The sequence below is a fragment of the Acanthopagrus latus genome, chromosome 1, assembly GCF_904848185.1.
Source record: "Acanthopagrus latus isolate v.2019 chromosome 1, fAcaLat1.1, whole genome shotgun sequence".
NCBI lineage: Eukaryota > Metazoa > Chordata > Actinopteri > Spariformes > Sparidae > Acanthopagrus > Acanthopagrus latus.
In genome coordinates, this window is record NC_051039.1 from 18992190 (window position 1) to 19018076 (window position 25887).

General features: G+C 40.2%; 5 protein-coding genes and 1 long non-coding RNA gene across 9 annotated transcripts in view; 1 reads left to right on the top strand and 5 right to left on the bottom strand.

Moving 5' to 3' along the window:
• Positions 1–25887, bottom strand: part of LOC119026695 — a 1024654-nt gene that overhangs the window by 804653 nt on the left and 194114 nt on the right. The gene's annotated exons all lie outside the window — the stretch shown is intronic.
• On the top strand, positions 1170–9093 carry LOC119026824 (zinc finger protein Gfi-1-like). Of its 2 annotated transcripts, none has more exons than XM_037111408.1 (6): positions 1170–1352; positions 5417–5717; positions 5831–6075; positions 7045–7176; positions 7310–7475; positions 7669–9093. In XM_037111408.1, the coding sequence occupies exons 2-6, from the start codon at positions 5456–5458 to the stop codon at positions 7845–7847; spliced, it is 984 nt and encodes a 327-aa protein (XP_036967303.1). In that variant the 5' UTR covers positions 1170–1352; positions 5417–5455; the 3' UTR covers positions 7848–9093. The 2 variants fall into 2 exon arrangements, with proteins under 2 accessions (XP_036967303.1, XP_036967294.1); XM_037111399.1 differs by lacking the exon at positions 1170–1352 and adding an exon at positions 1693–2283.
• On the bottom strand, positions 8935–11441 carry LOC119027005 (lysozyme g-like). Of its 2 annotated transcripts, none has more exons than XM_037111790.1 (5): positions 11314–11441; positions 10078–10155; positions 9752–9948; positions 9510–9660; positions 8935–9418 (listed from the first exon to the last, which is right to left on the bottom strand). In XM_037111790.1, exons 1-5 carry the CDS (start codon positions 11315–11317, stop codon positions 9282–9284), a joined length of 567 nt encoding a protein of 188 aa, XP_036967685.1. In that variant the 5' UTR covers positions 11318–11441; the 3' UTR covers positions 8935–9281. The 2 variants fall into 2 exon arrangements, with proteins under 2 accessions (XP_036967685.1, XP_036967694.1); XM_037111799.1 differs by lacking the exon at positions 11314–11441 and adding an exon at positions 10438–10473.
• LOC119027360 lies at positions 12204–14778 on the bottom strand. The gene is made up of 2 exons (XR_005077361.1): positions 14595–14778; positions 12204–12775 (listed from the first exon to the last, which is right to left on the bottom strand). It is a non-coding gene; the product is annotated as an uncharacterized LOC119027360 (long non-coding RNA).
• On the bottom strand, positions 15666–19175 carry LOC119026994 (lysozyme g-like). The gene is made up of 5 exons (XM_037111778.1): positions 19040–19175; positions 17812–17889; positions 17486–17682; positions 17244–17394; positions 15666–17152 (listed from the first exon to the last, which is right to left on the bottom strand). The coding sequence occupies exons 1-5, from the start codon at positions 19041–19043 to the stop codon at positions 17016–17018; spliced, it is 567 nt and encodes a 188-aa protein (XP_036967673.1). The 5' UTR covers positions 19044–19175; the 3' UTR covers positions 15666–17015.
• On the bottom strand, positions 19962–25239 carry LOC119027016 (lysozyme g-like). The gene is made up of 5 exons (XM_037111813.1): positions 25086–25239; positions 21112–21189; positions 20743–20939; positions 20501–20651; positions 19962–20409 (listed from the first exon to the last, which is right to left on the bottom strand). The coding sequence occupies exons 1-5, from the start codon at positions 25087–25089 to the stop codon at positions 20273–20275; spliced, it is 567 nt and encodes a 188-aa protein (XP_036967708.1). The 5' UTR covers positions 25090–25239; the 3' UTR covers positions 19962–20272.

Below are 25887 nucleotides of genomic sequence, written 5' to 3' on the forward strand. Positions count from 1 at the left end.
GAAACCAGCACCTCACATGTTCAAACATAGCTAAAATAGTGCTAGCTTTTGAAATGTACACACTACTACATTCAACATGCATTATGTAACTTTTGCAACTGGGGAGCTTTCTATCAAGAAAAGTGTTGTGTTGAGGGCCGGGCAGACAGGGTGGTAAGACCTACTGCTTAGTTTATGTGTCAGCTAAAGCTAGAGATTTAACCACACACGCACACACACACACACACACACACCCTCCGCTGCTCACTAACGTTAGTTTCGGGGCTGATAAACACGGCATCAGTAACGCAAATAAACACAAATCTTCCTGCCCGCAAACTCGCTTCACTGTTGTTGTACAAACCACTGAACAACTACCCCTGCTGATGAAAATGCTCCTTACGTGTCTTAAGCACAAGTGTTCACAGATGAGGTCGGGTTTAAAAGTTTTATTCACCTTAAATTCAGTCTTGTTCACCGACTATCCTATCCAAGAAGTAGTGGCAGGCAACCACATGAAACTTACTGTTACCTTGAACATCACTGGAAACATTTGGGATGACGCACGTGCGAAACTCAACAAAACAAATTAAGGTGTAATTGAAACTGTGTAACATTTTAACGCAGAATAGAAAGACATTATACTGTTGTGTTACTGTTAGCTAGTTAAGCTGCAGTGAAAGCTAATGATAGCATGCTAATTTATGACCTGTTCAGAGATTGAAGTGGTAAAAAAAAAGGTAGCATAAAATAGTGTCAGCACACCTTATTTTGTCAAAATGCAATTTAATAATGACTTAGAATTACCTAAAATATAAACGAAATAACTCAACGTGCCTCAAAATACCAAACATTATGCCAGTTAGCTAAATTTCACTGGTTGGATTAGCATAATTGAATATTTCCCCCTCTTACTAAACTGGATGAATACTACCAACTGTATCCTTATATGAATATGATGTTATACCTAACATAACTTAACATACAGATTGGCCCTTAAAACGGTTCTTCTTGGCAGGTAGTTGTGACGCCTTTGTGATGGTGAACATGATGTGTGAGCCGGCACCAGTGAGTTCACCATTACCTCACAGTTCAAAGTTAAGCCTTGATATGTGCAATATTTTTCTAGTTGTCAACAAAACTAAAAAAAAAAACTGCAGCTGCCCTCAGAAGTTGGGTGGACTTGAAAATATCTTTAGAGAAAAGATAAAAGATCTGAAGAGAAGATCATTTTTTAATCATTATGTTTTTCCAAAGGCATCATCAAATCGATGAAGATTTCTCTGAAGTTTTCTTAATTGGCTCATGTTTTGTCTATTTGCAGCTTGTTTGCCCTTGTGCCCATGTTATTTCCACCAAAGACTGCTGGTCACGTAAGTTTTTAGCAAATATAACTCAAACAAAACTCCCCATCTGCTGGGGACTACGTTCAGCAGCGGATTAATACACATTTACGGAGCTGCTGAGTGTAGGCAGCAGGTTGGTGTTTTTGTTTTTGACAAAGCGTCTCAGTTTACATACTGAACAGTGTAACTCACTCGCAGAGAGAACTTAGCATTATCAGGCTTTGACTCAGAGACTACTTGTTGGTCGAATCGATTCATTGTTGGTTTTGGTTGTTTTATGGTATCTGACGAGAAGCAAAAACAAGAATAGAAAACAACTTCCTCGTCATTTACAGTACATGCATCCATAGACATCACTCAGACGTATTCATCTCTGGCCGTGCCTTCTTGTCATTACTGAGCTGTATTTATTCAGCACTATAAAAGGGAATCTGCTGTTGCATCAGCCGGCTTTTTCGAACTTGACCCCAGTGGTCTGTTTTGTAACAGATCTGTGTCACCAGAGTGTGTCAACATTTTCTGAAGAATTTTCGGCACAGTCGTCCCTCCTCTTCCTCTCACATCGGCTTTATCTGCCTTCCCTAGATTCATCTGATACTCAGTTTTCAACACTGCCACGTATCCACAATTCACACAGAGCAGTTGTTTTTTTTTTGTTTTTTTTTTAAGACAGATCAAGCGCTGCTGTGAGTGTGCTGTGTTTGGGTTTGTGAGTGAGGAAGCAGTGTGGTTGTCGGCTCAGAGGTTTCAGAGCTGAAACACTTCCTCGTCCTCCACATTTCACGCCGGCCTGCAGGCAACACCAGCAGCTCACGATCCGTCTCAGAGAGCGGGCTGACCTCACATGTGACACACCGACTCTCCAGCTCTGAACTGTATTACACTCTCATTTCAGCTATATTATCAGTGTGAAGTCTGTGTGAGACGTTAAGAAGCCTTGGTGGAATGTAAAAATCTGGTGAGTGTTTTCATGTTTCGTTTAGAAAAAAAAGATTCATATTTCTGGTTAAATGAGAGCTACGCTGATGTTTGTTTCCTTTTAACATTGATTTAAGGAAAAATATTTTGGGCTGTTGTAGTGTTTCCTTAATTTTTGATATTTTGTTTTTTAATATTATTAATAACATTTTTTAAAGCAAGTTGTGTTGGATTATTTCAGTATTCTTCTTATTCAGTCAGTCGGTCAGTTTTCAAGGTGTCTTATCACGAATCTCAGCAATTTTTCCTTATTCCACATAGATTTGGTGAGTTTGGCGTGCGTAAAAGAATCATGATTAGAGTCTAAATTCAGTCAGGTCGACACACAGCTGCCAGTATGTCGACCCACGGTACGGGCAACATGTTCAAGCCACAACAAAGCAAAAAAAGAAAGCTATTGAAATTTCGGTCATCATAAAAAAAGAAGAAAAGATTCTCAAACACCTTGACCTTGACCTCTGTTCACAGTGAATGTAACCGGGAATGTATCGGCACATTTTTATTTGACTGTTCACATTGTGTTGTTCAAAGAATTACACAAATGAAACGGAACATTGACATAAATAAAGGAGAACGTCATCATGCAAACTGCCACACAAAATGCGCTTTAGCTCGTTAAAACAGACACCTAACGCAGTCACAGCAGCTACTTATTAAAAAACGCGTGCTCATTGAATTTTTGAAAAATAGCTCAGAGAGTAAATTGTGCTCGTGTCGGTATGCGTGTGTTCAGACAGACGTACGAACAAGCAAAGACGACGAGTTAAGAACTCTTAGCTGACGATGAGGGAAGGTCACAAAGTTAATCTAACAACTCGCAAGTATAAGAAATTAAAGTAAAAGATACATTTCCTTTCTAAATGTATCCAACTGCTGTAGTTATTGTTCAGATTAAGGAGCTTATAAAATACATGGTGGTGTCAAAGATCACTCCGGGGGTTTTGCCTGGTGACCTCTTTCAAAAAAAGCTGTGTCGAGTTCGGGCTCCTTGTCACGTCATATAAATCCACAGGCTGTTGTCAATTTTCTCCTAAACTTTTTACATAGTTTCAATATCATGGCTCCAAATCCCAAATGGAGATACGTTGTTAAAAATAGCTCCACCTTGAGCAGCTACAACCCTAGAATCACTACTTTTGCATCCCCACCAGTATCTTATAATGTAATATATAATATTTTATATAACATTCAGAACGAGCAGCTCTACATCCTACTTGAAATATGTATTTATGTATTTAACTTAAGTAGAATTTTAATTACAGCACTCATATTTCAGTTTCGAAGATTTTTAGTTTTTTGAAATATCTGTGCATTTCTCCCACCACTGCAGATAATCTTATAATGTAACATAAGACAGAGAATCATGTGTCCAGAAGCTTCGGGCTGTCAGATAATAAAATAACGTTACACATTTGATACATATATCAGTAATACAAACACTAAATCGATGTAAAAGGATGCTATTATACACAGCCTCATAACCTGTTTATATCGGTGTAATTCAAATCAAACATTCACTGATTGTGTGTGAGTATTTGAACAGATCTCTCATCAGTCCTCTGATGTCATCACATTATTTATGTGCTGGCACCACACAAGCCTTTTATTCTCTGGGGACATTTGTCTTCTCGGAGTGATGGCTTACTCCTTTTTTTTCTACAGAGGAGAGAACAGATGAGAATGTGTCTCAAACGTGCAGCCTCTGGTTTATTTGCAGTTGTTTTTTTCATCTGAGTTTTAAGCCCCTTAACCTACTGCTGAAGTCATTTTCGAATACTTTTTAACATGCGTGTCACTTTTCTAGTGTTTTGTTTTTATGTGGTGTTAACACCTCATTGTTGCCCTCCCCTGCAGCTTTAGCCCATATTGCTGTTCGTGTTGATGTTAGGTGATATACTTGCAATTCTGCTATGACTGTCTATGTCACACACCTGCAGTGTGAATGTGCGTTAACAGAAGCTCCAAAGGTGGGAGAACTCACCCATGGAAAAAAAAAAATAAAAAATCTCTTAGGGTTAGGGTTAGGGTTAACTTAACAGAGTCAAGAAGATCCACAGCTGACAACACGGCATCTGACAGGCCCACCGCAGTTTGTCAATCAGGATTTAGAAGACTGACTGAAAGGAAAATGTAATTCAACGTGACAAGAAATGAAATAAAAGGGACCACTGACTAAAATGCCATGGCAACATCTGCGGCTAGTAAACATGTGAAGCAGAAAGATGAAGAAAACCTTTTGAGAGCAAATTCATACAACAACCTGACATGTAAAGAGAGCAGAATCACGGCCCTTCCTGTGGACCCCATGAGACCTTAACTAACTTTCTATTTTAGAGAATGGAGCGAGACAAATCATGTTTGATCCCATTTGAAATGTGCCATAAAACAAATATATGAACTGGCACAGAAAAGGTACCAACAAAACAACAGTTTCATCGCAGTAATAATAACAGGAAATTGTTGGGTGTGTAGTGTTTGTAATTACTTGTTTTCACAGTCTTATCATAAATGTCTTATTTCTTTTTATGAAAAATCACCTTTTAAATTGACGAACATCGTATGTGTGATTCATGGCACAATTCAAACAGGATCAAGGAATAATTTGTCCTTTTCCAGTCACCATATTAAGGTCCCATGAAGTATATATATATATATATATATATATATATATATATATATATATATATATATATATATATATATATATATATATATATATATATATATGTCATGTAGAGGACAAAGTTAAGCAAACAATGCTAAAACATCAGCTCTAATTAATCAGGACAGTGTAATCTACATTTAAGAACAAAATGTTTTGTCATTGTCTTCTCTGCTTTAAAGTATCAACGGATCGACAGCATGTTATTTCAGTATTTACGCAGATTGAATCAGGAAGTACAGTCTGTATACTTCTGCTGCCCTCTTCTGGGCAATGCATATATCATGCATAGCCCTTTGAGTGATCGTCTTTATAAATGTCTCAAGTCACAGTGGATGAGGTTGTACATAACATATGGACCACTACTTATACAAATTGGTAATTTTTAAGTTTCAGATCAAGGAAAAGCCTACTGTACATTTCAATTCATTTAATTTCTGTGTTCCTCTAGACGACTTGAATATCATTCAATCTTCCTCCCTCCTGAGTGATGCCTCGTTCATTCTTGGTGAAGCGAGGAGGGTTGCACCACCACCGGCCCATAGCAAGAAGCCCTGATCCTGGATTGACGCTGGTTACGTTCAGCCAGCTTGGAGAACAGACGGGGTCCTGGGATGCATCCCTGGAGTACTCCGCAGTAAAAACACCTGATATTAATGCAGTGTCCATCGCATTATTGCAGCAAGACCTTCAGGCTGCCAAACACTCTGATGGAAATGGAAACCTTCCTCCATTTAGTCCTATATCTAACGGTCAGTGAAAGACCTATATCTGTTAACTTATTTGGAAAATACCCAAAATGCTAACTAGATAACTTCAAATTAAAACAGCCAGTTAACTTGCCGTTCATTATCTTTGTATTTAGACTGCAGATCTGCTGAGCCATGCTTTCCTGTCAGCTCAAAGACATGTATCCCCATGGAGAGAGCAGAGTCTCACCCTCCCACACCAGAAGTATGGTCCCGACCTCATGTGAGCTCAGGATATCCAGACAAAGTGTGTGAGGGACTGGGAGACATGACTCAGCACCCTCAGATCCTGAGGGAGACCAGGAGCCGAGGCAGCTTGAAGATCGGTGCTCTGAGACAGGAGTGTCCACTCTGTATCAAAGTATGACATCCCTGCATTACATTGGAATTAATTTGTCTGACAGACCAACAACCAGAAAGAAAGCAAATGTTTAAGTGGAAAAGGGAAGTGAGAAGATACAACATGTGTTGAATTAAAGCTACAAGGAGCTTTGGATTTACTTGATTCTGGCATCCCCTGTTTACAAAATATGCTGATGGTGAAAAAAGGTTAACTTTGTTAAACAGTGTAGCAACTGAATGTACTGAGTTCAACAGAAGCTGATGGGAATGCCATTAGTTTTGCAAGTTGTCTGTTTATTCATATCTTTAAATCAGATCCAGACAAAGTATCTGCAATATGAAATGTTGATAACTTTAATAACCTAGCTGCACCATCAGACTGATAAGTTAATCATTGCTCTGTGGCTCAGGAGATAGAGCAGTCGTAATAAGACGGTCAGTGGTCAATTCCCCAGCACCTGTAGTCTGCATGTTGAAGATGAAGCAAGGCACTGAACCCCAAATTGCTCCTCCAGGGGTGTATGAGCGTATATGAAAGATTATCGCTCTTGACAGGCGGCGTCTTGCATTGTAGCCTCTCGCCATTGTATGAATGAGTGGATGTTGTTATATAAATACGGTCCATTCATTAAAATTTGCAGCTTTAAACATCAAGCTACAGCTGCAACACACAGTAAACGAGTTGAGCCTAGGTTGCAGTAGACTGTAGGTGTACATGAGTTGACGCTGTAGGTAAATCTGCCCCAAATATTGTCTCCTGATTTTCCGTAATCTGTGGTGGATGTGGTGCTCAGGTAACATGAACTCCACATGAATGTGAATATGTGGTCCCACAGAAGTGTGTAGCAGATTTTGTGAACTGATCAGGAGTTTTCTGTAGGCCTAGCCAGCAACAGCGACCAGAAGCTAAAAGACTAAACCAGAGAGTAATCACCATAATGTAGGTTTCAGTTCTCCAGTGTGAATTGTGTTCATGTTTTCTTTGCAGATATTTTCCTGTTTGTCAAGTTTGAAGACTCACATGGTCAAGAGTCACGGAAGCCGAGCACCTCTGTCAGCAGCACACATCAAGTCCAGCAGGACAGACAGACCTGCTGAGCAGTCTCTATGCAGGGGCAAGGTTAGCGTCACACTTGTTTTTGTGTGATATTATCTCGTCATTTCTTCGGACAAAATGCACCGTGCAAACTAAAAGACTCATGCACATATGGGGTACGATACTGAATCTATAACCACAGTGCCGTTTGTTTTAGGAGAGGACGTTCGGCTGCTCAGTGTGTGGGAAAGTATTCAAGCGCTCCTCCACCCTGTCCACTCATCTGCTCATACATTCAGACACCCGGCCCTATCCCTGCCAGTACTGTGGCAAAAGGTTCCACCAGAAGTCTGACATGAAGAAACACACCTTCATACACACCGGTGGGTATATGAATCACCTGTGGTTGTTTCCTCGGTCCACAGCTGATGTCATTCATTTGAATTTGTTAAACTGAACTGCAGTTTCATTTTCCACGGTGTTCCATTGTGTAATTGGCTTTCAAACCATCAAATCAGCGCGTACAAATTCAACATCCTGTGTGTTCACGTGACCTGTTCTGTGTTTGTGTGCCAGGGGAGAAGCCTCATGTGTGTCAGATATGTGGGAAGGCATTCAGCCAGAGCTCCAACCTCATCACCCACAGCCGTAAACACAGGGACGACCGGCCCTACCGCTGTCTTCGCTGCCACTACAGCTTCCAGCATAAAGTGGACCTGCGGCAGCACCAGGAGCACCACTGCGCCTACCGCTGACTCTGACGCGGCCGACTCAACGTCTTCAGCCTTCAACCAGCAGAAACACATTCAGGACAGAAAGCTACTGACCGTGTTGTTACTACCATGAAATCTCATCTCACATCCAATGCTATAATGGTTTATATTTGACATTTGACTGTCTTGAAGGACACTGAGAGGAGACAGATGCTGTTATTACTCTGCTCAGAAACAACACAGTAATTTGACTTGAATCCCCTGTGTACGTATTTAGTAATACAAGTCCAGAATTGTACTGTTGTGAGTTACTCTCATTTTAATAGTGTTTCATATTTATATCCAATAAGTGTTGCCATTATTTGTGTTTTGTATTCTTTTTTAAATTGACAGCATGTCAACAGCTTTGAAAAAAATGTGGTTCTAATGGCATCACTAAAGATCATTAGCAACAAAGTCAATTCAAAGATGTTTTATGTTCTTTTCGACACGATTTGTCCATCTTCTCCGCAGATCTGTCATTATGTTAGTAAAAAACTTCAAGGATTATGTGCAGCTTAATTTGTCTTTGAAATGACCTCAATTACCACTTTATTTATCTCAAACATTGTTGTGAATACCCCAGTATAACTTCAAATAAAAATATTCTGCTATTTTTCTAACAACCAGTGGTAATTTCTTTACAATTTTAATCTATAACTCAGCAGGCTGCTAAATGTAAATGAATCGTCACAGCCTAATTTCCATCTTGTTTCTGCCCAACTTCTACAAGGCAGTAAATTGAGGTAAATGGAAGTTAGACAGAAACTACTCACAAAAACAAAATGGCATGATCAACAGAAGTTAAGCAGAAACCAGTTTGAAGTTTCCTGGAAATGTATGAAAAGAATAAGCAGCTACTTATTAACTGCTTGTTGTTCATGTTAAACAATATTGGAGTAATTGTTCGATGGATTTTGAGGCAAATATTGTGGTAATCTGAGGGTAACATCAAAGCAATTTCATATACAATGATCTATAATAACAACCTACTTACCACGAAATATATGGACCTGTAAAATGAAGTATTACCATTTTCCCTTTACATTGTACAGATTTTGCATTGAAGGAATGTTGATTTGACACAGAGTGGTGACACTACATGCTTTATTACATCTCTCACTTTGTAAGCAGCTGAAAGCAACTGCGATAATCAATGCACTAAATCAGCCGTATTAAGCAAATTATGTAAATCATGAAGCAGCCTCAACAACAGTGCAGTTACAGTCGTAAAAAAGGATACAGTGAATGTTACTTTTCTCCTTACATTTCTGCAAATGATCTCAACTAGTTCATACTGAGTTCACACTGAGACTTCAGCCCGATAAACATTTATTTCATTAGTAGTTTAGCTTTGCAATTACATGATTACGCGAAGCACACCTCAACATCAACTTCCTTTATGAGTTGAAGGAGATTTTGCAGAGGATTGTGCTGTTAGTAGCCCCTATTGGTTTTGTACCACTGAGCTCTGGCAACAACATCGTTGGAGTAGTCTCCATGGTGTGTGCCAACATCAACATTTGCAACGGTGCGGACGTTTTTAACCCCAAAATTGTAGGCTGCTATTCCTCCTGCAGAGACAAAATAAGAACAAAGCTGAGTAACAACCAGTGAAGAGAGATGATGAGTGATGTCTGAGCGGACTGGTTCAATCAAACAAACCTTTCAGCTGCTGCTCCTTGGTCCAGCTAGGTAACTTTTTGGTGACCTGTTTGATAAAATCAACCAAGATCTCTGTGCCTTGGCAGAGGTGTTCCTCACTGTCCCATGCACCCCGTTTAGTGTGTCCACCTCCTTGTGGATTCACGTCAACCTACAGAAATGGGATGAATACTGCTGTTATTGTATTGGACTGTAAGGTTCAACTAAGAGGACACGAGTAAAAGAGTAATCTTTGTTATGACCTGCATCAGTCCCCAGGCGTTACCCCCATCTCCCCAGCCATCCTTTAGTTGATTTCCAGCCCTGGACTCTCTGGAGATGATGCCAGCGATGATAGCTGGATCGATTCCATATTTACCTCCCACACTTTTGATTTTAGACTTGTACTTCTCCATTCTGCCGGCGTCAGTCTCTGCCATCTTGTGTGATGCCTTCACTCCTTTACAGAGAAATCAGACAGAGAACAGGACTGTTGCCTAACAATGATGATGAAGACTATATAGTTAGTTTTTCTTTCATTTTCTATCAAATCAGCTTCTGTGTTTGTCTGTGTTACTGTAGTCTTTACCTGTGTATCCCAGCCCGTCCGACTTAGCTGTTTCTGCTGAGGCACCAGTAGTTTCAACACCCATGATGTTTCCGTAACCTGCAAATGTTCCATTTGTTAGATTCCTCTTCAACGCATCTGCACATTTATATTAGTGTAAAGCATGTGGACTTTAAAAGGTGCTATATGTAAGAAAACCTGTTGGCAACCTGTTGAATTCATTCTAGAAACAAATAAAGAGTAGCAAAGTACTGGAGTAAAAGCTAACTGCTGCTAACTGTGGCTGACAGTAGTTAGTTAGTTAGCTCAGCTAGCCATGCAGGTATTGCTCCTATTTGCTTGCTCTATTAGTGTTGGTGTTGCATACTAACATACTATCACCTCCTAGGGTACAATGTGGCCAGGAGGCTAGCTGGTTAGCCTGCTCACTTCAATGGATGTCACTGCAACACACGACAAAGACACCTTGATGACGCATGGACAAGCCGACTTACAGCCCCGCATGTCTATGTCCTACAACCTTTGTTGAAGAGATGCCTATCAGGATGCATATCTATACTCTGTGTAAGTTGATTTATTATTAGGTCGATTATTGGATCCAATATTTTTTTTTTCATTTCTGACTCAAATGAAAGAACACCCTAATGGCTAATGACTGATGACTAATGACTAATTACTGGTTGGCTAATGACTGGTTGTGCTAGCCCATGCATGTCCATTAGATTACAATAGAGTTGGCTCCTATGCAATATTGATTGCGCCAAGTCCCTTCCCTCTTTTTTAGGCTCCCTGTTCTTTTTCAGGAAGTTACAAACTCTTAACTGCCATTAAAAATATATGTGCAATGGCCTTTTCTGCCCACTGTTACCCGATACGGGTGTACAGGTGAGAAAAAGGGCAAGACATGAGATGAAGACAGCAATTTTGACTTCATGGGAACTTTAAGGGAGTGTACAGTTACATAAGCCTGCACATCTCCACAAACAAGAGACACAGTAATTTGGGTGTGTACAGCATACCTGGCACAACTACAAAAGTATGAAATAGTAAAAAAGTATGAAATAATAAAGGTTCAAGAAAGTACAGTCCATTACAGTAATAACTTTGAAATATAATGATTTTATAGAAAGATACAGAGTGATAACACACACTGTTGTTTCTTGTGAGTAAGTATTTTGGTTCTTTTTGTTTAAATCACAGGCAGATTAACAGCTAGAAGTCAAGTTCTACCAACAGTCAGATGTCACAAACACTCACTCATCTTTCCTGATTTCTTCTCTGACGGTCCACTTGAGACTGGAAAGTGAGAGCTGCAGCACTGTGTCCCTCTGTTCACTTTTGGGTGTGAGCTGGCAGCACACAGGTACTTATACTGGTGGATTACTTCTGGTTAAACTACGACTTCCTCATCTTGGCTGTTATTCTATTTCTCACCTGCAGAGGGGCTTATTCAGCAGGTCTGGATGGTTTGCCAGTGAAGACAACACATCATTTTATCAACTATAAAGTGGCCTGGAAGTACATAACCAGTACCTATTTGACTCACAGTTCACAGGATAGCTGCAGTACAAGATAAAACTTAGTCGTTAAAATAGTTCTGCATTCAAAGTTTACTAATCTTACACCTAAGCTTTCCTCAGAAGTTTACTTTTGGAAACAAAAAGTGGGCCAGTTTAGTCCAGAGAGGTACAGAAGTAGAACACATGCAAGTACACTAGTAGTACATACATTTTGTACTTACTAAATAAAGTAGACTACAGAAATATACATATAACTCATACTTAAATTTACTTGAAGTGTACTTTTTTGTAAGGACATGGTAGTTTATATTTTACATTTGACTGTCCTCAGGACCCAGAGGAAACAAAGACACTGTTCCCATAAAGGATGATTTGTTTACTTGACTCCCCTGTGTACTTTTTCAGTTACAGAAATCCAAATAGTACTAACTATTGTGGGTTACTCTAATGGTTAAATACAGTATTTTATATTTACATGTATACACAAGAAACTTTACCTTCATTTGTTTGTTTTAAATAACAGCAGGTCAAAAGCGGAGAAAAAAAAATCAAGTGGTTTCAAATAAATAAATGAACGATATTAGCAGCCATGACAGCTAATGGATGCAGTTCATGGGAGATGAGAGCTCCTCTGATGGAAACATTTATTTCATCACATAATTTGTCAAGGTTTATGTGTAATTTCCCTCTTTTTACTTTCCCTCAACATTACACTGATGTAACATTGTGAAAATGTCTCTCTGACTCCAAGCAGTGACACAAGGACTTTATTACATCTCTCATTTGCAATTGAAACAAATTGCGATAATCAATGTGGTAAAAGAACAGTATTAGGTAAATCATGTCAATCCTGAAGCAGCATCAACAGCAGTGCAGTTTGTTCGTAAACAAGGACACAGTGAATATTACTTTTCTCCTTTCTGCAAATGATGACAGCTCTCAGCTCAATAATCAGAGATATCATCAGACGTTTGGCTTTGCATGATGTTTACACACGAACACATCATCATCATCAACTGTAAGAGGCTTCTTACAGGTTCATGTTTTGGACAGCTTCAGGTGTTAGAAGCCCTAACTAGTTTTGTACCACTGAGCTCTGGCAACCACATCGTTGGAGTAGTCTCCGCTTGTTGTGCTGCCATCAACATTTTCATAGGAATGGACGTTTCCATCCCCCATATTGTAGGCTGCTATCCCTCCTGCAGAGGCGAAATGAGAACGAAGTTGAGCAACAACCAGTGAAGTGATGTGTAGTGTCATGTAGTGAATTAGGTCCCACTGAAGACGGCAGATTAAGTGATCAGAGGGCTGGCAAAACACGGCCTGAGCAAGACCCAACACAGCACCCTATTGGACAGCAAGGACTACAGTTCTATAATAGATAATCTAGCTGGTTTTATGCTGGGTTTGGCTCCTGGCAGCCCCATGCAGAACATTACTCATCTAATGGGGCCGCTCACATTAGCTGCATGACTAAGCGAGGAACCAGTGACTGTCTAACAGCAGCCAAACTCTGTAAGCCACCTCTGTACTGGATTTCCCCGTCCTCAAACTGGCCACAGTTGGTCTCAGTAGTTTCAACCCTCATGATGTTTCCATAATTTAACATAACTCGGATTATCTTTCATCAACACACCTGCATGTTTAAATTAGCACAATGCACGTGAGTGTGTGTACACATCATGCCTGAAACCACTGGAGCTCCGACAATCAATACAATTAAACAAAAAGGTTAAAGACAGGTTCAGCGCAGTATTCCCTGTATTCACCTTGTGCATTACATTCTCAAAATTCAGGGCTCCTGATGGTTCCCAGGGTTAAGAAGAAGTCAATTGGCTGCAGGTCTTTTTCCTATCGTGCCCCCTTCAACTCAACTGATGCCTTTAAATCTAAATTAATAACGTACTTATTTGGTTTCACCTCTAATTAGACCTCGACTGTAGTTGCTAGCTTCTTGAGAGGGTCGGTCTCCATCTCAGTGATTCACCTGTAGTATTATATTAACAATGGCCTTCCGACGAGAAACAATCTGTTTATTCTGATTAACATCACATTTCTCTAACGTTTTTGTTTCCTGTTCCCATAAGCTGCAATCTGTGTCACTCTCTGACTCTCTAAAGCTTTCTCCTCTGCCTCCTCCTCCTCCTCCTCTTCATCTCTTTTCACTCAGGATCCTTTCTGATGGGCCTCGGGCCGCTGGGACCATCTACCTCTCCTGGCTCCTGCTGCCTCACATAATGATGGATATGGATCATTGTACCCTGGGCTCCACTGGATCATTGCTCTCCTCTGTTTTACTTTCTCCTTATATCTGTATTTCTGTCAAATTTGATGCCTCTTCACTCTGATCTTTTCTTGTGTGGCCTGCCCTCTTCCAGGTCACCATGGTGGAGAGGACTCCGTGAGGGCCTGCTCAGTCGTCTCCTGGATCCACACACTGTACATACAGTATATCATAATTTACAATTTGTAAATTTGTAAACTGTGATTTTGTTGTTCTGTTCTGTACATGCCACGTCTATCACATGTCTGTCTGTCCCGGTAGAGGATCCTTCCTCTGTGGCTCTTCCTGACGTTTTTTTTTTTTCTCAACATGGCAAGTTTTTCTACTCTTGAATCGGGGGGCTAAGCACAGAGTATGTTGTTGTGATTGTGATTTTGGGATATACACGAATAAAATAATAAATACATAAAATTGATTTGATTCGACTTGACTTGAAACAGCACAGTGTCCCTTTTTAAACTCTCTGGTGTGAGCATGGAGTTATACTAGAGGTTTACTTTTTCCTTCAAAGTGGTTCTAGTGCTAGTTCATAGCTGGTGTCAGAGCCAAGGGTGTTACAATAAAACAGGTGCTGGTTTTGAGTTGGTGCTACCTGAGAACCTTTAAGAACCATTGACTTTTCCAAGGACAACAGGGCCACCATAGAGTCACATCATTTTGCACAAAATACACCACACATAAACATATCAAGTGAAGTCATTTTCTTCCAACAGTCAAACAACACAAACACTCACCCATGTTTCCTGCTTTCTCCTCTGATGCTCCACTTGAGAGAATGTGAGGGATTCAGCACAGTGTCCTCTGTACACACTTTGGTATAAGCAAAGCAGTATATCTGTGATTACACTGGTTTGTTTACTTCTGGTTAAACTACGACTTCCTCGTCTTGGCTGCTATTCTATTTGTCGCCTGCAGAGGGGCTTATTCAGCAGGTCTGGATGTTTTGCCAGCGGAGAGAAAGTGGAGACAGTCAGCTGGAAGCAGCTGATTTACAAGAAACAGCCCTCACTGAGTGTAACTGCAGCAGGCTGTCAAACAGCCACAGTAGTGGATGCAAGGCTATATTTTTTTTTACATGACATTTATTTTGCTGACGGTTTTATCCAAAGTGACTGACAGTAAATGTTTGCTAAAAATTATCTGTTTTATTATTATTCCTTATACAAGAAGTTAAAGAACCCCTTGATATTTAGCAGATATTGCTTTTTTTTTTTTTTTTAACCATAAGTTAACCTTGTTTTACCTTCATGACGAGTAAATTTACTGTTTCTTTCATTTTCATGTTCTGATGATGTACAGTCCAAAGGTTCGCATGTAGTAGAGCAGGCACATGCTGAAAGCTCACTTTTTTTTCTGCGTTGCACAATAATGATGCTGGAACACCGAGACCTCAGATGACTTTTGTGTGAATGTAAACGAGGAACATCATGCTTTAAACTTTGCTCTTTTTCAATGGGCAACCTTTTGAATCGCTTGAGATATCAAGTCATTTATTAACCTGCATCAGCTGTGTGTCACATAGAAGAATAACTGTTGAATGCAGAAAGGTGATAAAAAGTAATATTCTTAATGTGTGCAGCTACTTATCAATTCCTTGTTGTTCATATTAAATAATATTGGGGTAATTTTCGATGGATTTTGAGGAAAATATTTTGGTAATCTGAGGGTAACGTCAAAGCAATTTCAGATACAATGATCTATATTAACAACCTACTTACCATGAAACATATGGACCTGTAAATGAAGTATTACCATTTTCCCTTTGTACAGATTTTGCATTGAAGAAATTTTGCTCTGACACAGAGAGTGGTGACACTTCATGCTTTTATTACATCTCTCACTTTGTAAGAAGCTGAAATCAATTGCGATAATCAATGCAGTAAATCAGCCGTATTAAATTATGTAAATCGTGAAGCAGCCTCAACAACAGTGCAGTTACAGTCGTAAACAAGGATACAGTGGTTGTTACATTTCTGCAAATTGTCTTAACTAGAATTCACACCAGGCAAGTTGTTAGACCCGGGCATTTGAGGCTATAGCCGTGGATGTTTTGGGAATAGCCCCGGATCTCTGTGTCTTAAAAAATTAAAAATCAAAAAATCAAATACAATTGCCTAATGTTGAAAGTAGCCCCAGAGGTTTTTATGTGGTTGCAAATCGAGCAGCCAGCAGCCACAACTGCAGCATTGTCACCAGTGCAAATTGTGCAGAAGCTGGCTTTCCTTATGGCATATGCCCATATATGGGCAGAGTCAGAATAATTTGTTGCAAACTCAACATTAGTGTCATTCTTTCCTCCTCTACGTGTCACTGATATTATCAGAGCCCGTCCATTAGCCCACTGTTTAGTACCATTGCAGCATTTACTGTAGTTAGTTATTATGGATATACAGAGTATATGGATACACGGATCTTTGGAAAAAAAAGTTGCAACCAGAGCAAGAAAATGTGGAGAGTGAGACATCGTCTCCCCCAACCTCTGATGAAGAACAAGGATCACTTTCTTGCACAGATTCATCCAGATCCATGAATTCAACCTCTATATGGTCACCTTGACACCAGGTAGGCACATGTGTTAATCATTCCAATCTTAAATTCTGATTTTGCCTTCTGTGTTAAATCAAATCGGACTTGTGGTCGTGGGTGTAGTCTGGGTGTGTTGTCTCTGTTAAATGACGATTTAGGCCCAATGCAGACAGACAATGAAGCAAAGAAATTACAACAGGGAATGTTTTACCTGCTTTAATAGCCTATGAACACAGCACAGGTCATATTACAGGCTGTAATATCTTTAGAGTAAACATTATTCAGTAGGCCTATAGTGAGGGAAAATTAGCTATTTGTGATTAAAATATGACAATAAGAACCCCAACGATTGGCCTTCCTAACCCTCTCAAACTATGTTGAAATTGCAGCCCAATTTTCAAAATTTCCCAGACCACCATTAAAAAAAGACTATCCACGCTGGCTAAAGCCCCAGATGTTTTGCACTCCTAGCAATGCCCCTGGTTCACACTGAGCCCTCAGCCCAATAAACAGATATTTCATTAGTGGTTTATCTTTGCATTAGTTTCATTTGTATGATTGAACGCGAGGCACACCTCAACATCAACTTCCTTTATGAGTTGAAGGAGATTTTGCAGAGGATTGTGCTGTTAGTAGCCCCTATTGCTTTTGTACCACTGAGCTCTGGCAACAACATCGTTGGAGTAGTCTCCATGGCTTGTGCCAACATCAACATTTGCAACGGTGCGGACGTTTTTAACCCCAAAATTGTAGGCTGCTATTCCTCCTGCAGAGACAAAATAAGAACAAAGCTGAGTAACAACCAGTGAAGAGAGATGATGAGTGATGTCTGAGCAGACTGGTTCAATCAAACAAACCTTTCAGCTGCTGCTCCTTGGTCCAGCTAGGTAACTTTTTGGTGACCTGTTTGATAAAATCAACCAAGATCTCGGTGCCTTGGCAGAGGTGTTCCTCACTGTCCCATGCACCCCGTTTAGTGTGTCCACCTCCTTGTGGATTCACGTCAACCTACAGAAATGGGATGAATACTGCTGTTATTGTATTGGACTGTAAGGTTCAACTAAGAGGACACGAGTAAAAGAGTGGTCTTTGTTATGACCTGCATCAGTCCCCAGGCGTTACCCCCATCTCCCCAGCCATCCTTTAGTTGATTTCCAGCCCTGGACTCTCTGGAGATGATGCCAGCGATGATAGCTGGATCGATTCCATATTTACCTCCCACACTTTTGATTTTAGACTTGTACTTCTCCATTCTGCCGGCGTCAGTCTCTGCCATCTTGTGTGATGCCTTCACTCCTTTACAGAGAAATCAGACAGAGAACAGGACTGTTGCCTAACAATGATGATGAAGACTATATAGTTAGTTTTTCTTTCATTTTCTATCAAATCAGCTTCTGTGTTTGTCTGTGTTACTGTAGTCTTTACCTGTGTATCCCAGCCCGTCCGACTTAGCTGTTTCTGCTGAGGCACCAGTAGTTTCAACACCCATGATGTTTCCGTAACCTGCAAATGTTCCATTTGTTAGATTCCTCTTCAACACATCTGCACATTTATATTAGTGTAAAGCATGTGGACTTTAAAAGGTGCTATATGTAAGAAAACCTGTTGGTAATCTGTTGAATTCATTCTAGAAACAAATAAAGAGTAGCAAAGTACTGGAGTAACTGCTAACTGCTGCTAACTGTGGCTGACAGTAGTTAGTTAGTTAGCTCAGCTAGCCATGCAGGTATTGCTCCTATTAGCTTGCTCTATTAGTGTTGGTGTTGCATACTAACATACTATCACCTCCTAGGGTACAATGTGGCTAGGAGGCTAGCTGGTTAGCCTGCTCACTTCAATGGATGTCACTGCAACACACGACAAAGACACCTTGATGACGCATGGACAAGCCGACTTACAGCCCCGCATGTCTATGTCCTACAACCTTTGTTGAAGAGATGCCTATCAGGATGCATATCTATACTCTGTGTAAGTTGATTTATTATTAGGTCGATTATTGGATCCAATATTTTTTTTTCATTTCTGACTCAAATGACCCTAATGGCTAATGACTGATGACTAATGACTAATTACTGGTTGGCTAATGACTGGTTGTGCTAGCCCATGCATGTCCATTAGATTACAATAGAGTTGGCTCCTATGCAATATTGGTTGCGCCAAGTCCCTTCCCTCTTTTTTAGGCTCCCTGTTCTTTTTCAGGAAGTTACAAACTCTTAACTGCCATTAAAAACATATGTGCAATGGCCTTTTCTGCCCACTGTTACCCGATACGGGTGTACAGGTGAGAAAAAGGGCAAGACATGAGATGAAGACAGCAATTTTGACTTCATGGGAACTTTAAGGGAGTGTACAGTTACATAAGCCTGCACATCTCCACAAACAAGAGACACAGTAATTTGGGTGTGTACAGCATACCTGGCACAACTACAAAAGTATGAAATAGTAAAAAAGTATGAAATAATAAAGGTTCAAGAAAGTACAGTCCATTACAGTAATAACTTTGAAATATAATGATTTTATAGAAAGATACAGAGTGATAACACACACTGTTGTTTCTTGTGAGTAAGTATTTTGGTTCTTTTTGTTTAAATCACAGGCAGATTAACAGCTAGAAGTCAAGTTCTACCAACAGTCAGATGTCACAAACACTCACTCATCTTTCCTGATTTCTTCTCTGACGGTCCACTTGAGACTGGAAAGTGAGAGCTGCAGCACTGTGTCCCTCTGTTCACTTTTGGGTGTGAGCTGGCAGCACACCAGTACTTACACTGGCGGACTTCCGGTTAAACTACGACTTCCTCATCTTGTCTGTTATTCTATTTCTCGCCTGCAGAGGGGCTTATTCAGCAGGTCTGGATGTTTTGCCAGTGAAGACAACACATCATTTTATCAACTATAAAGTTGCCTGAAAGTACATAACCAAACTAAACTAAATTTTACTCAGAGGTTTACTTTTGGAAACAAAAAGTGGTCCAGTTTAGTCCAGAGAGGGACAGAAGTAGTACACATGCAAGTACACTAGTAGTACATACATTTTGTACTTACTAAATAAAGTAGACTACAGAAATATACATATAACTCATACTTAAATTTACTTGAAGTGTACTTTTTTGTAAGGACATGGTAGTTTATATTTTACATTTGACTGTCCTCAGGACCCAGAGGAAACAAAGACACTGTTCCCATAAAGGATGATTTCTTTACGTGACTCCCCTGTGTACTTTTTCAGTTACAGAAATCCAAATAGTACTAACTATTGTGGGTTACTCTAATGGTTAAATACAGTATTTTATATTTACATGTATACACAAGAAACTTTACCTTCATTTGTTTGTTTTAAATAACAGCAGGTCAAAAGCGGAGAAAAAAAAATCAAGTGGTTTCAAATAAATAAATGAACGATATTAGCAGCCATGACAGCTAATGGATGCAGTTCATGGGAGATGAGAGCTCCTCTGATGGAAACATTTATTTCATCACATAATTTGTCAAGGTTTATGTGTAATTTCCCTCTTTTTACTTTCCCTCAACATTACACTGATGTAACATTGTGAAAATGTCTCTCTGACTCCAAGCAGTGACACAAGGACTTTATTACATCTCTCATTTGCAATTGAAACAAATTGCGATAATCAATGTGGTAAAAGAACAGTATTAGGTAAATCATGTCAATCCTGAAGCAGCATCAACAGCAGTGCAGTTTGTTCGTAAACAAGGACACAGTGAATATTACTTTTCTCCTTTCTGCAAATGATGACAGCTCTCAGCTCAATAATCAGAGATATCATCAGACGTTTGGCTTTGCATGATGTTTACACACGAACACATCATCATCATCAACTGTAAGAGGCTTTTTACAGGTTCATGTTTTGGACAGCTTCAGCTGTTAATAGCCCTTATTGGTTTTGTACCACTGAGCTCTGGCAACCACATCGTTGGAGTAGTCTCCACCTGTTGTGCTGCCATCAACATTTTCATAGGAATCGACGTTTCCATCCCCCATATTGTAGGCTGCTATCCCTCCTGCAGAGGCAAAATGAGAACAAAGCTGAGCAACAACCAGTGAAGAGAGATGGTGAGTAATGTGTGAGCGTTCTGGTTCAATTAAACAAACCTTTCAGCTTCTGCTCCGTGTTCCAGCCAGAAAATTTGCTGCCGATCCGTCCAATGAAATAAACCAAGATCTCGGTGCCTTGGCAGAGGTGTTCCTCACTGTCCCATGCACCCCGTTTAGTGTGTCCACCTCCTTGTGGATTCACGTCAACCTACAAAAGTGGGATGAATACTGCTGTTACTGTATTGGACTGTAAGGTTCAACTAAGAGGACACGAGTAAAAGAGTGGTCTTTGTTATGACCTGCATCAGTCCCCAGGCGTTACCCCCATCTCCCCAGCCATCCTTTAGTTGATTTCCAGCCCTGGACTCTCTGGAGATGATGGCAGCGATGAGAGCTGGATCGATATCATATTTACCTCCCACTCTGTTGATTATAGACCTGTACTTCTCCATTCTGTCGGCATCAATCTCAGCCATCCTTTGTGATGCCTTCACTCCTTCAGAGAGAAACCAGACAGAGAACAGGGTTATAACATCAGCAAAACAAATGCATCTATTGCTCTGTCAATCCATCAAACACTGTGGATACAGATGATGAAAGCTACATGACACCTCACTCTATATTTTTTGATAGTAACAGCTCTTGTCTCTGTCTACTGCAGACTTTACCTGAGTATCCCAGTCTGTCCTGCTGCGATGTTTGCCATGAGGCACCAGTGGTTTCAACACCCATGATGTTTCCGTAACCTGCAAATGTTCAGTTTATTAAGATTGTTTGCAATACACGTCCATATTTACTGCCTGCTGCAGTAACACCCAAAGAGGGTGTTTCTTGTAAATCAGCTGATTTTCTCCACTTCCTCTCCACTGGCACACCATCAAGGCCTGCTGAATAAACCCCTCCACAGGTGAGAAACAGAATAGCAGCCAAGATGAGGAAGTCATAGTTAAACCAGCAGTAAAAGTACCAGTATTGTGGACAAGTGGATTTGGAGAGAATTTACTATTACAGTCAAATATTTATTTATTTATTTATTTATCTTTTAAAGAATAAGGTTAAAGACAGATAAAGTGCATTACTGTATTAACTTTGGAAGTAAATATTTCATGTAAAGTTAAAGTGATAAGACATTGAGAAAAACAACACGAGCACCTACCCATCTTTCCTGCTTCTGCTGGTCTGCTTGAAACCAGAATGAGAGAGCCACAGCACAGAGTCCCTCTCTTTGTGGTGTAACAAAGGGAGGTGGTCCATACTTATACTCTTACACCTACTTTTGGTTTCACTGTGACTCCGCAGACTGATTATCTACTTAGAGGTCATAGTCTGCAAAAGTGAATATGCAGCAAGTAAACCAAAAGTATAAAAAAAAAAAAAAAAAAGTTGGGTGACAGGAGTTGATTTACATGAAATTGCCCTCACTGACTGCAACAGGCAACCTATAGGGTCATTACATTACCTTACATACATTACTGTAGCGGGCTGTTTACTGTTTACTAGCCAAAAGAGTAAACACAACTGAGATTTAGAAGTAATAATACATCCATGTCTACATTACATTTATTTAGCAACTTACAATTAATGCATTCAACCCCAAAACTATTTTGTGTTTCATTTTTTCCCCCGCTAACATAGGCATAAATCCCAAGTGGGCAAAAACTACTTATTTTTGAAAAGATGTTATTTTTATCTCACCCAATATATGTAAACACAATGATGTCACCTCAATAATAATTCAAAATGATATCTTTATAGATTTCAAACCACCATTTTCACTTTCATTTGAACCACTGGCCCAACGCGCATCTATCTATCTATCTACATAGAGAGCAAAAGACATTTGAATCAGAAGGAATACATATCAATGGAGAGTGTGACTAAATACAGAGGGAAAAGGTTATGCAAGTGCTGAAAAAAACACGGCCATAAAAAATGGGAGTGTCCATTTTCCTTCACACATCCTGTTTTTTCTTTCAGATTATTAAGAGCTCGGTCACAATGTGTCATCCTCTCTTTTCTGAACTGACTTACTGAAATGTCTCAATTACCTGATGAATTGCCATTAATTTAGTTTAAACCTTCATGGTGTCAGAATTGACACAAAATGACCCAAACGCAAGACACACAAACACACAGAGGCAGGTGGGTAAATGAACAAAAAACAAGCTTTAATCCTTTAACCTTAAACAAAATCCAACATTGTTAGATGAAATCAAGTTATCAAGCTGAAGTTACCGTATAGCTTAAAGGACTACTGTGCTTTCACAGTGCAGCATCACAGAGTGGTGACACAACACCACTTTATTACATCTCTCACTTTGTAAGCAGCTGAAACAAACGGCGGTAATCAATGCAGTAAAATATCAGTATTAAGTAAATCATGTAAATCCTGAAGCAGCCTCAACAGCAGCAATGACAGTCATAAACAAGGACACAGTGAATATTACTTTTCTCCTTTCTGGAAATGATGACAGCTCTCAGCTCAGTAAACAGAGATATCATCAGAAGTTTGGCTTTGCATTGCAGAGTTTGTGTTTTGGAAAGAGTTAGCTGCTGAAAGCCTTAACTGTACCACTGAGCTCTGGCAACCACATCGTTGGAGTAGTCTCCACCTGTTGTGCTGTCGTCAACATTTTCATAGGAATGGACGTTTCCATCCCCCATATTGTAGGCTGCTATCCCTCCTGCAGAGGCGAAATGAGAACGAAGTTGAGCAACAACCAGTGAAGTGATGTGTAGTGTCGTGTAGTGAATTAGGTCCCACTGAAGACGGCAGATTAAGTGATCAGAGGGCTGGCAAAACACGGCCTGAGCAAGACCCAACACAGCACCCTATTGGACAGCAAGGACTACAGTTCTATAATAGATAATCTAGCTGGTTTTATGCTGGGTTTGGCTCCTGGCAGCCCCATGCAGAACATTACTCATCTAATGGGGCCGCTCACATTAGCTGCATGACTAAGCGAGGAACCAGTGACTGTCTAACAGCAGCCAAACTCTGTAAACCACCTCTGTACTGGATTTCCCCGTCCTCAAACTGGCCACAGTTGGTCTCAGTAGTTTCAACCCTCATGATGTTTCCATAATTTAACATAACTTGGATTATCTTTCATCAACACACCTGCATGTTTAAATTAGCACAATGCACGTGAGTGTGTGTACACATCATGCCTGAAACCACTGGCGCTCCGACAATCAATACAATTAAACAAAAAGGTTAAAGACAGGTTCAGCGCAGTATTCCCTGTAAACATGAAGACTTCATGTGAAGGTAGATTATTAAGTATTGCAGGGCTTCTTTTTAGAGGAGTCATGGTTGTATGTTAATACCACAAGCACATCCACAGTTAAAACAGTAAATAAACATAAACACTCACCTATCTTTCCTGCTTCCTCCTCTGAAGGTCCAATATATTCCACCTCGTGCATTACACTCTCAAAATTCAGGGCTCCTGATGGTTCCCAGGGTTAAGAAGAAGTCAGCTGGCTGCAGGTCTTTTTCCTATCGTGCCCCCTTCATCTGGAATAAGCTCCCAGCTGACGTCAGACAATCTGGCTCAACTGATGCCTTTAAATCTAAATTCATAACGTACTTCTTAGCTTTCACCTCTAATTGGACCTCAACTGTAGTTGCTAGCTTCATCAGTGGGTCGGTCTCCGTCTCAGTAATTAACCTCGTCATGCTGATGAGAAACAATCTGTTTATTCTGATTAACATCAGATTTCTCTAACGTTTTTATTTTCTGTTCCCACAAGCTGCAATCTGTGTCACTCTCTGACTCTCTAAAGCTTTCTCCTCTGCCTCCTCCTCCTCCTCCTCTTCATCTCTTTTCACTCAGGATCCTTTCTGATGGGCCTCGGGCCGCTGGGACCATCTACCTCTCCTGGCTCCTGCTGCCTCACATAATGATGGATATGGATCATCGTACCCTGGGCTCCACTGGATCATTGCTCTCCTCTGTTTTACTTTCTCCTTATATGTGTATTTCTGTCAAATTTGATGCCTCTTCACTCTGATCTTTTCTTGTGTGGCCTGCCCTCTTCCAAAAGTTTTTTGTTTTTTTTCATTTTTTTTCTCTCAACCAAGGACTAAGGACGGCGTATGTCATTCACTGTACAGACTGTAAAGCCCACTGAGGCAACGTGATTGTGACTTTGATCCATATAAATGAAATAATAAATGCATTAAATTATTCGATTCAACTTGACTTGAACCTGGAATGTGAGAGCAGCAGCACACTGTCCCTCTTTACACTCTCTAGTGTGAGCTTGGACTTATACTGGTGGTTTCCTATTTCCTTCAAAGCGGTTCCGCTGCTAGTTCGTAGCTTGTGCCAGAGCCAAAGGAGTTATATTAAAACCGGTGCTAGTTTGGAGTTGGTGCTTCTGAGGACCTTTAAATAACTTTTCCAAGGACAACGGGGGGGGCACGGTAGAGTCACGTCATAACGTCACGAAATACTCCTGGCACAACTGTGCCTTCATGGGCATTAGAAAATCACGGATCTTATGTGCCTTTGATAGATATAAACATATAAAGTGATGACGCACACTATTGTTTCTAAGTAATCCCATGTTTCTTTTATACCACAGGCACGTTAGAAGTAGAAGTCATTGTCTGTCAAACAACACAAACACTCACCCATGTTTCCTGCTTTCTCTTCTGACGCTCCACTTGAGAGAATGTGAGGGATTCAGCACAGTGTCCTCTGTACACACTTTGGTATAAGCAAAGCAGTATATCTGTGATTACACTCGTTTACTTCTGGTTAAACTACGACTTCCTCGTCTTGGCTGCTATTCTATTTGTCGAGGGGCTTGTTCAGCAGGTCTGGATGTTTTGCCAGCGGAGAGAAAGTGGAGACAGTCAGCTGGAAGCAGCTGATTTAAAAGAAACAGCCCTCTCTGAGTGTAACTGCAGCAGGCTGTCAAACAGCCACAGTAGTGAATGCAAGGCAATGTTACTTATTTTTTTTATTTTTTTTTTTCATGTGACATTTATTTTGCTGACACTTTAATCTAAAGTGACTGACAGTAAATGTTAGATCAAATATGTCTGTTTAAGTTTTATTCCTTATACAAAAAGTCAAAGTGCCTCTTGATATTTTGCAGATAGTTTAAAATCTGCTCTTTTACCTTCATGACAAGTAAATTTACCGTTTCCTTTGTTCTGGTGATGCACAGTCAAAAGGTTTGCATGCAGAGCAGCAGACACACACTGAAAGCTCACTTTCTTTTTCTGAGCTGCACAATAATGAAACTAAAACACCTCAGATGACATTTGTATAAATGTAAAGGTGGAACATCATGCTTCAAACTTTGTTTTTTTTTTCAATAGGTGGAAGCAGGTATCAGTTCCAGTCTTTCAGCACCACTAGAGAAATCAATATTTCCAACAAGCAGTTAATTCTGTTCTGTCCAGAGGAACCACAGGAAATGTGCAA

Excerpts from the sequence above, each read along its gene's own strand:
- LOC119026824 (XM_037111408.1), top strand. The coding sequence starts at position 5,456 with ATGCCTCGTTCATTCTTGGTGAAGCGAGGAGGGTTGCACCACCACCGG. Across the intron at positions 6,076-7,044 it reads AGTGTCCACTCTGTATCAAA|ATATTTTCCTGTTTGTCAAG; the intron begins GTATGACATCCC and ends TTTTCTTTGCAG. Across the intron at positions 7,177-7,309 it reads AGTCTCTATGCAGGGGCAAG|GAGAGGACGTTCGGCTGCTC; the intron begins GTTAGCGTCACA and ends CGTTTGTTTTAG.
- LOC119027005 (XM_037111790.1), bottom strand. Across the intron at positions 9,661-9,751 it reads ACGCCTGGGGACTGATGCAG|GTTGACGTGAATCCACAAGG; the intron begins GTCATAACAAAG and ends CCATTTCTGTAG. Across the intron at positions 9,419-9,509 it reads CAAGGAGCAGCAGCTGAAAG|GAGGAATAGCAGCCTACAAT; the intron begins GTTTGTTTGATT and ends TTGTCTCTGCAG.
- LOC119026994 (XM_037111778.1), bottom strand. Across the intron at positions 17,683-17,811 it reads GGACGGGCTGGGATACACAG|GAGTGAAGGCATCACACAAG; the intron begins GTAAAGACTACA and ends TTCTCTGTAAAG. Across the intron at positions 17,395-17,485 it reads ACGCCTGGGGACTGATGCAG|GTTGACGTGAATCCACAAGG; the intron begins GTCATAACAAAG and ends CCATTTCTGTAG.
- LOC119027016 (XM_037111813.1), bottom strand. Across the intron at positions 20,652-20,742 it reads ACGCCTGGGGACTGATGCAG|GTTGACGTGAATCCACAAGG; the intron begins GTCATAACAAAG and ends CCACTTTTGTAG. Across the intron at positions 20,410-20,500 it reads CACGGAGCAGAAGCTGAAAG|GAGGGATAGCAGCCTACAAT; the intron begins GTTTGTTTAATT and ends TTGCCTCTGCAG.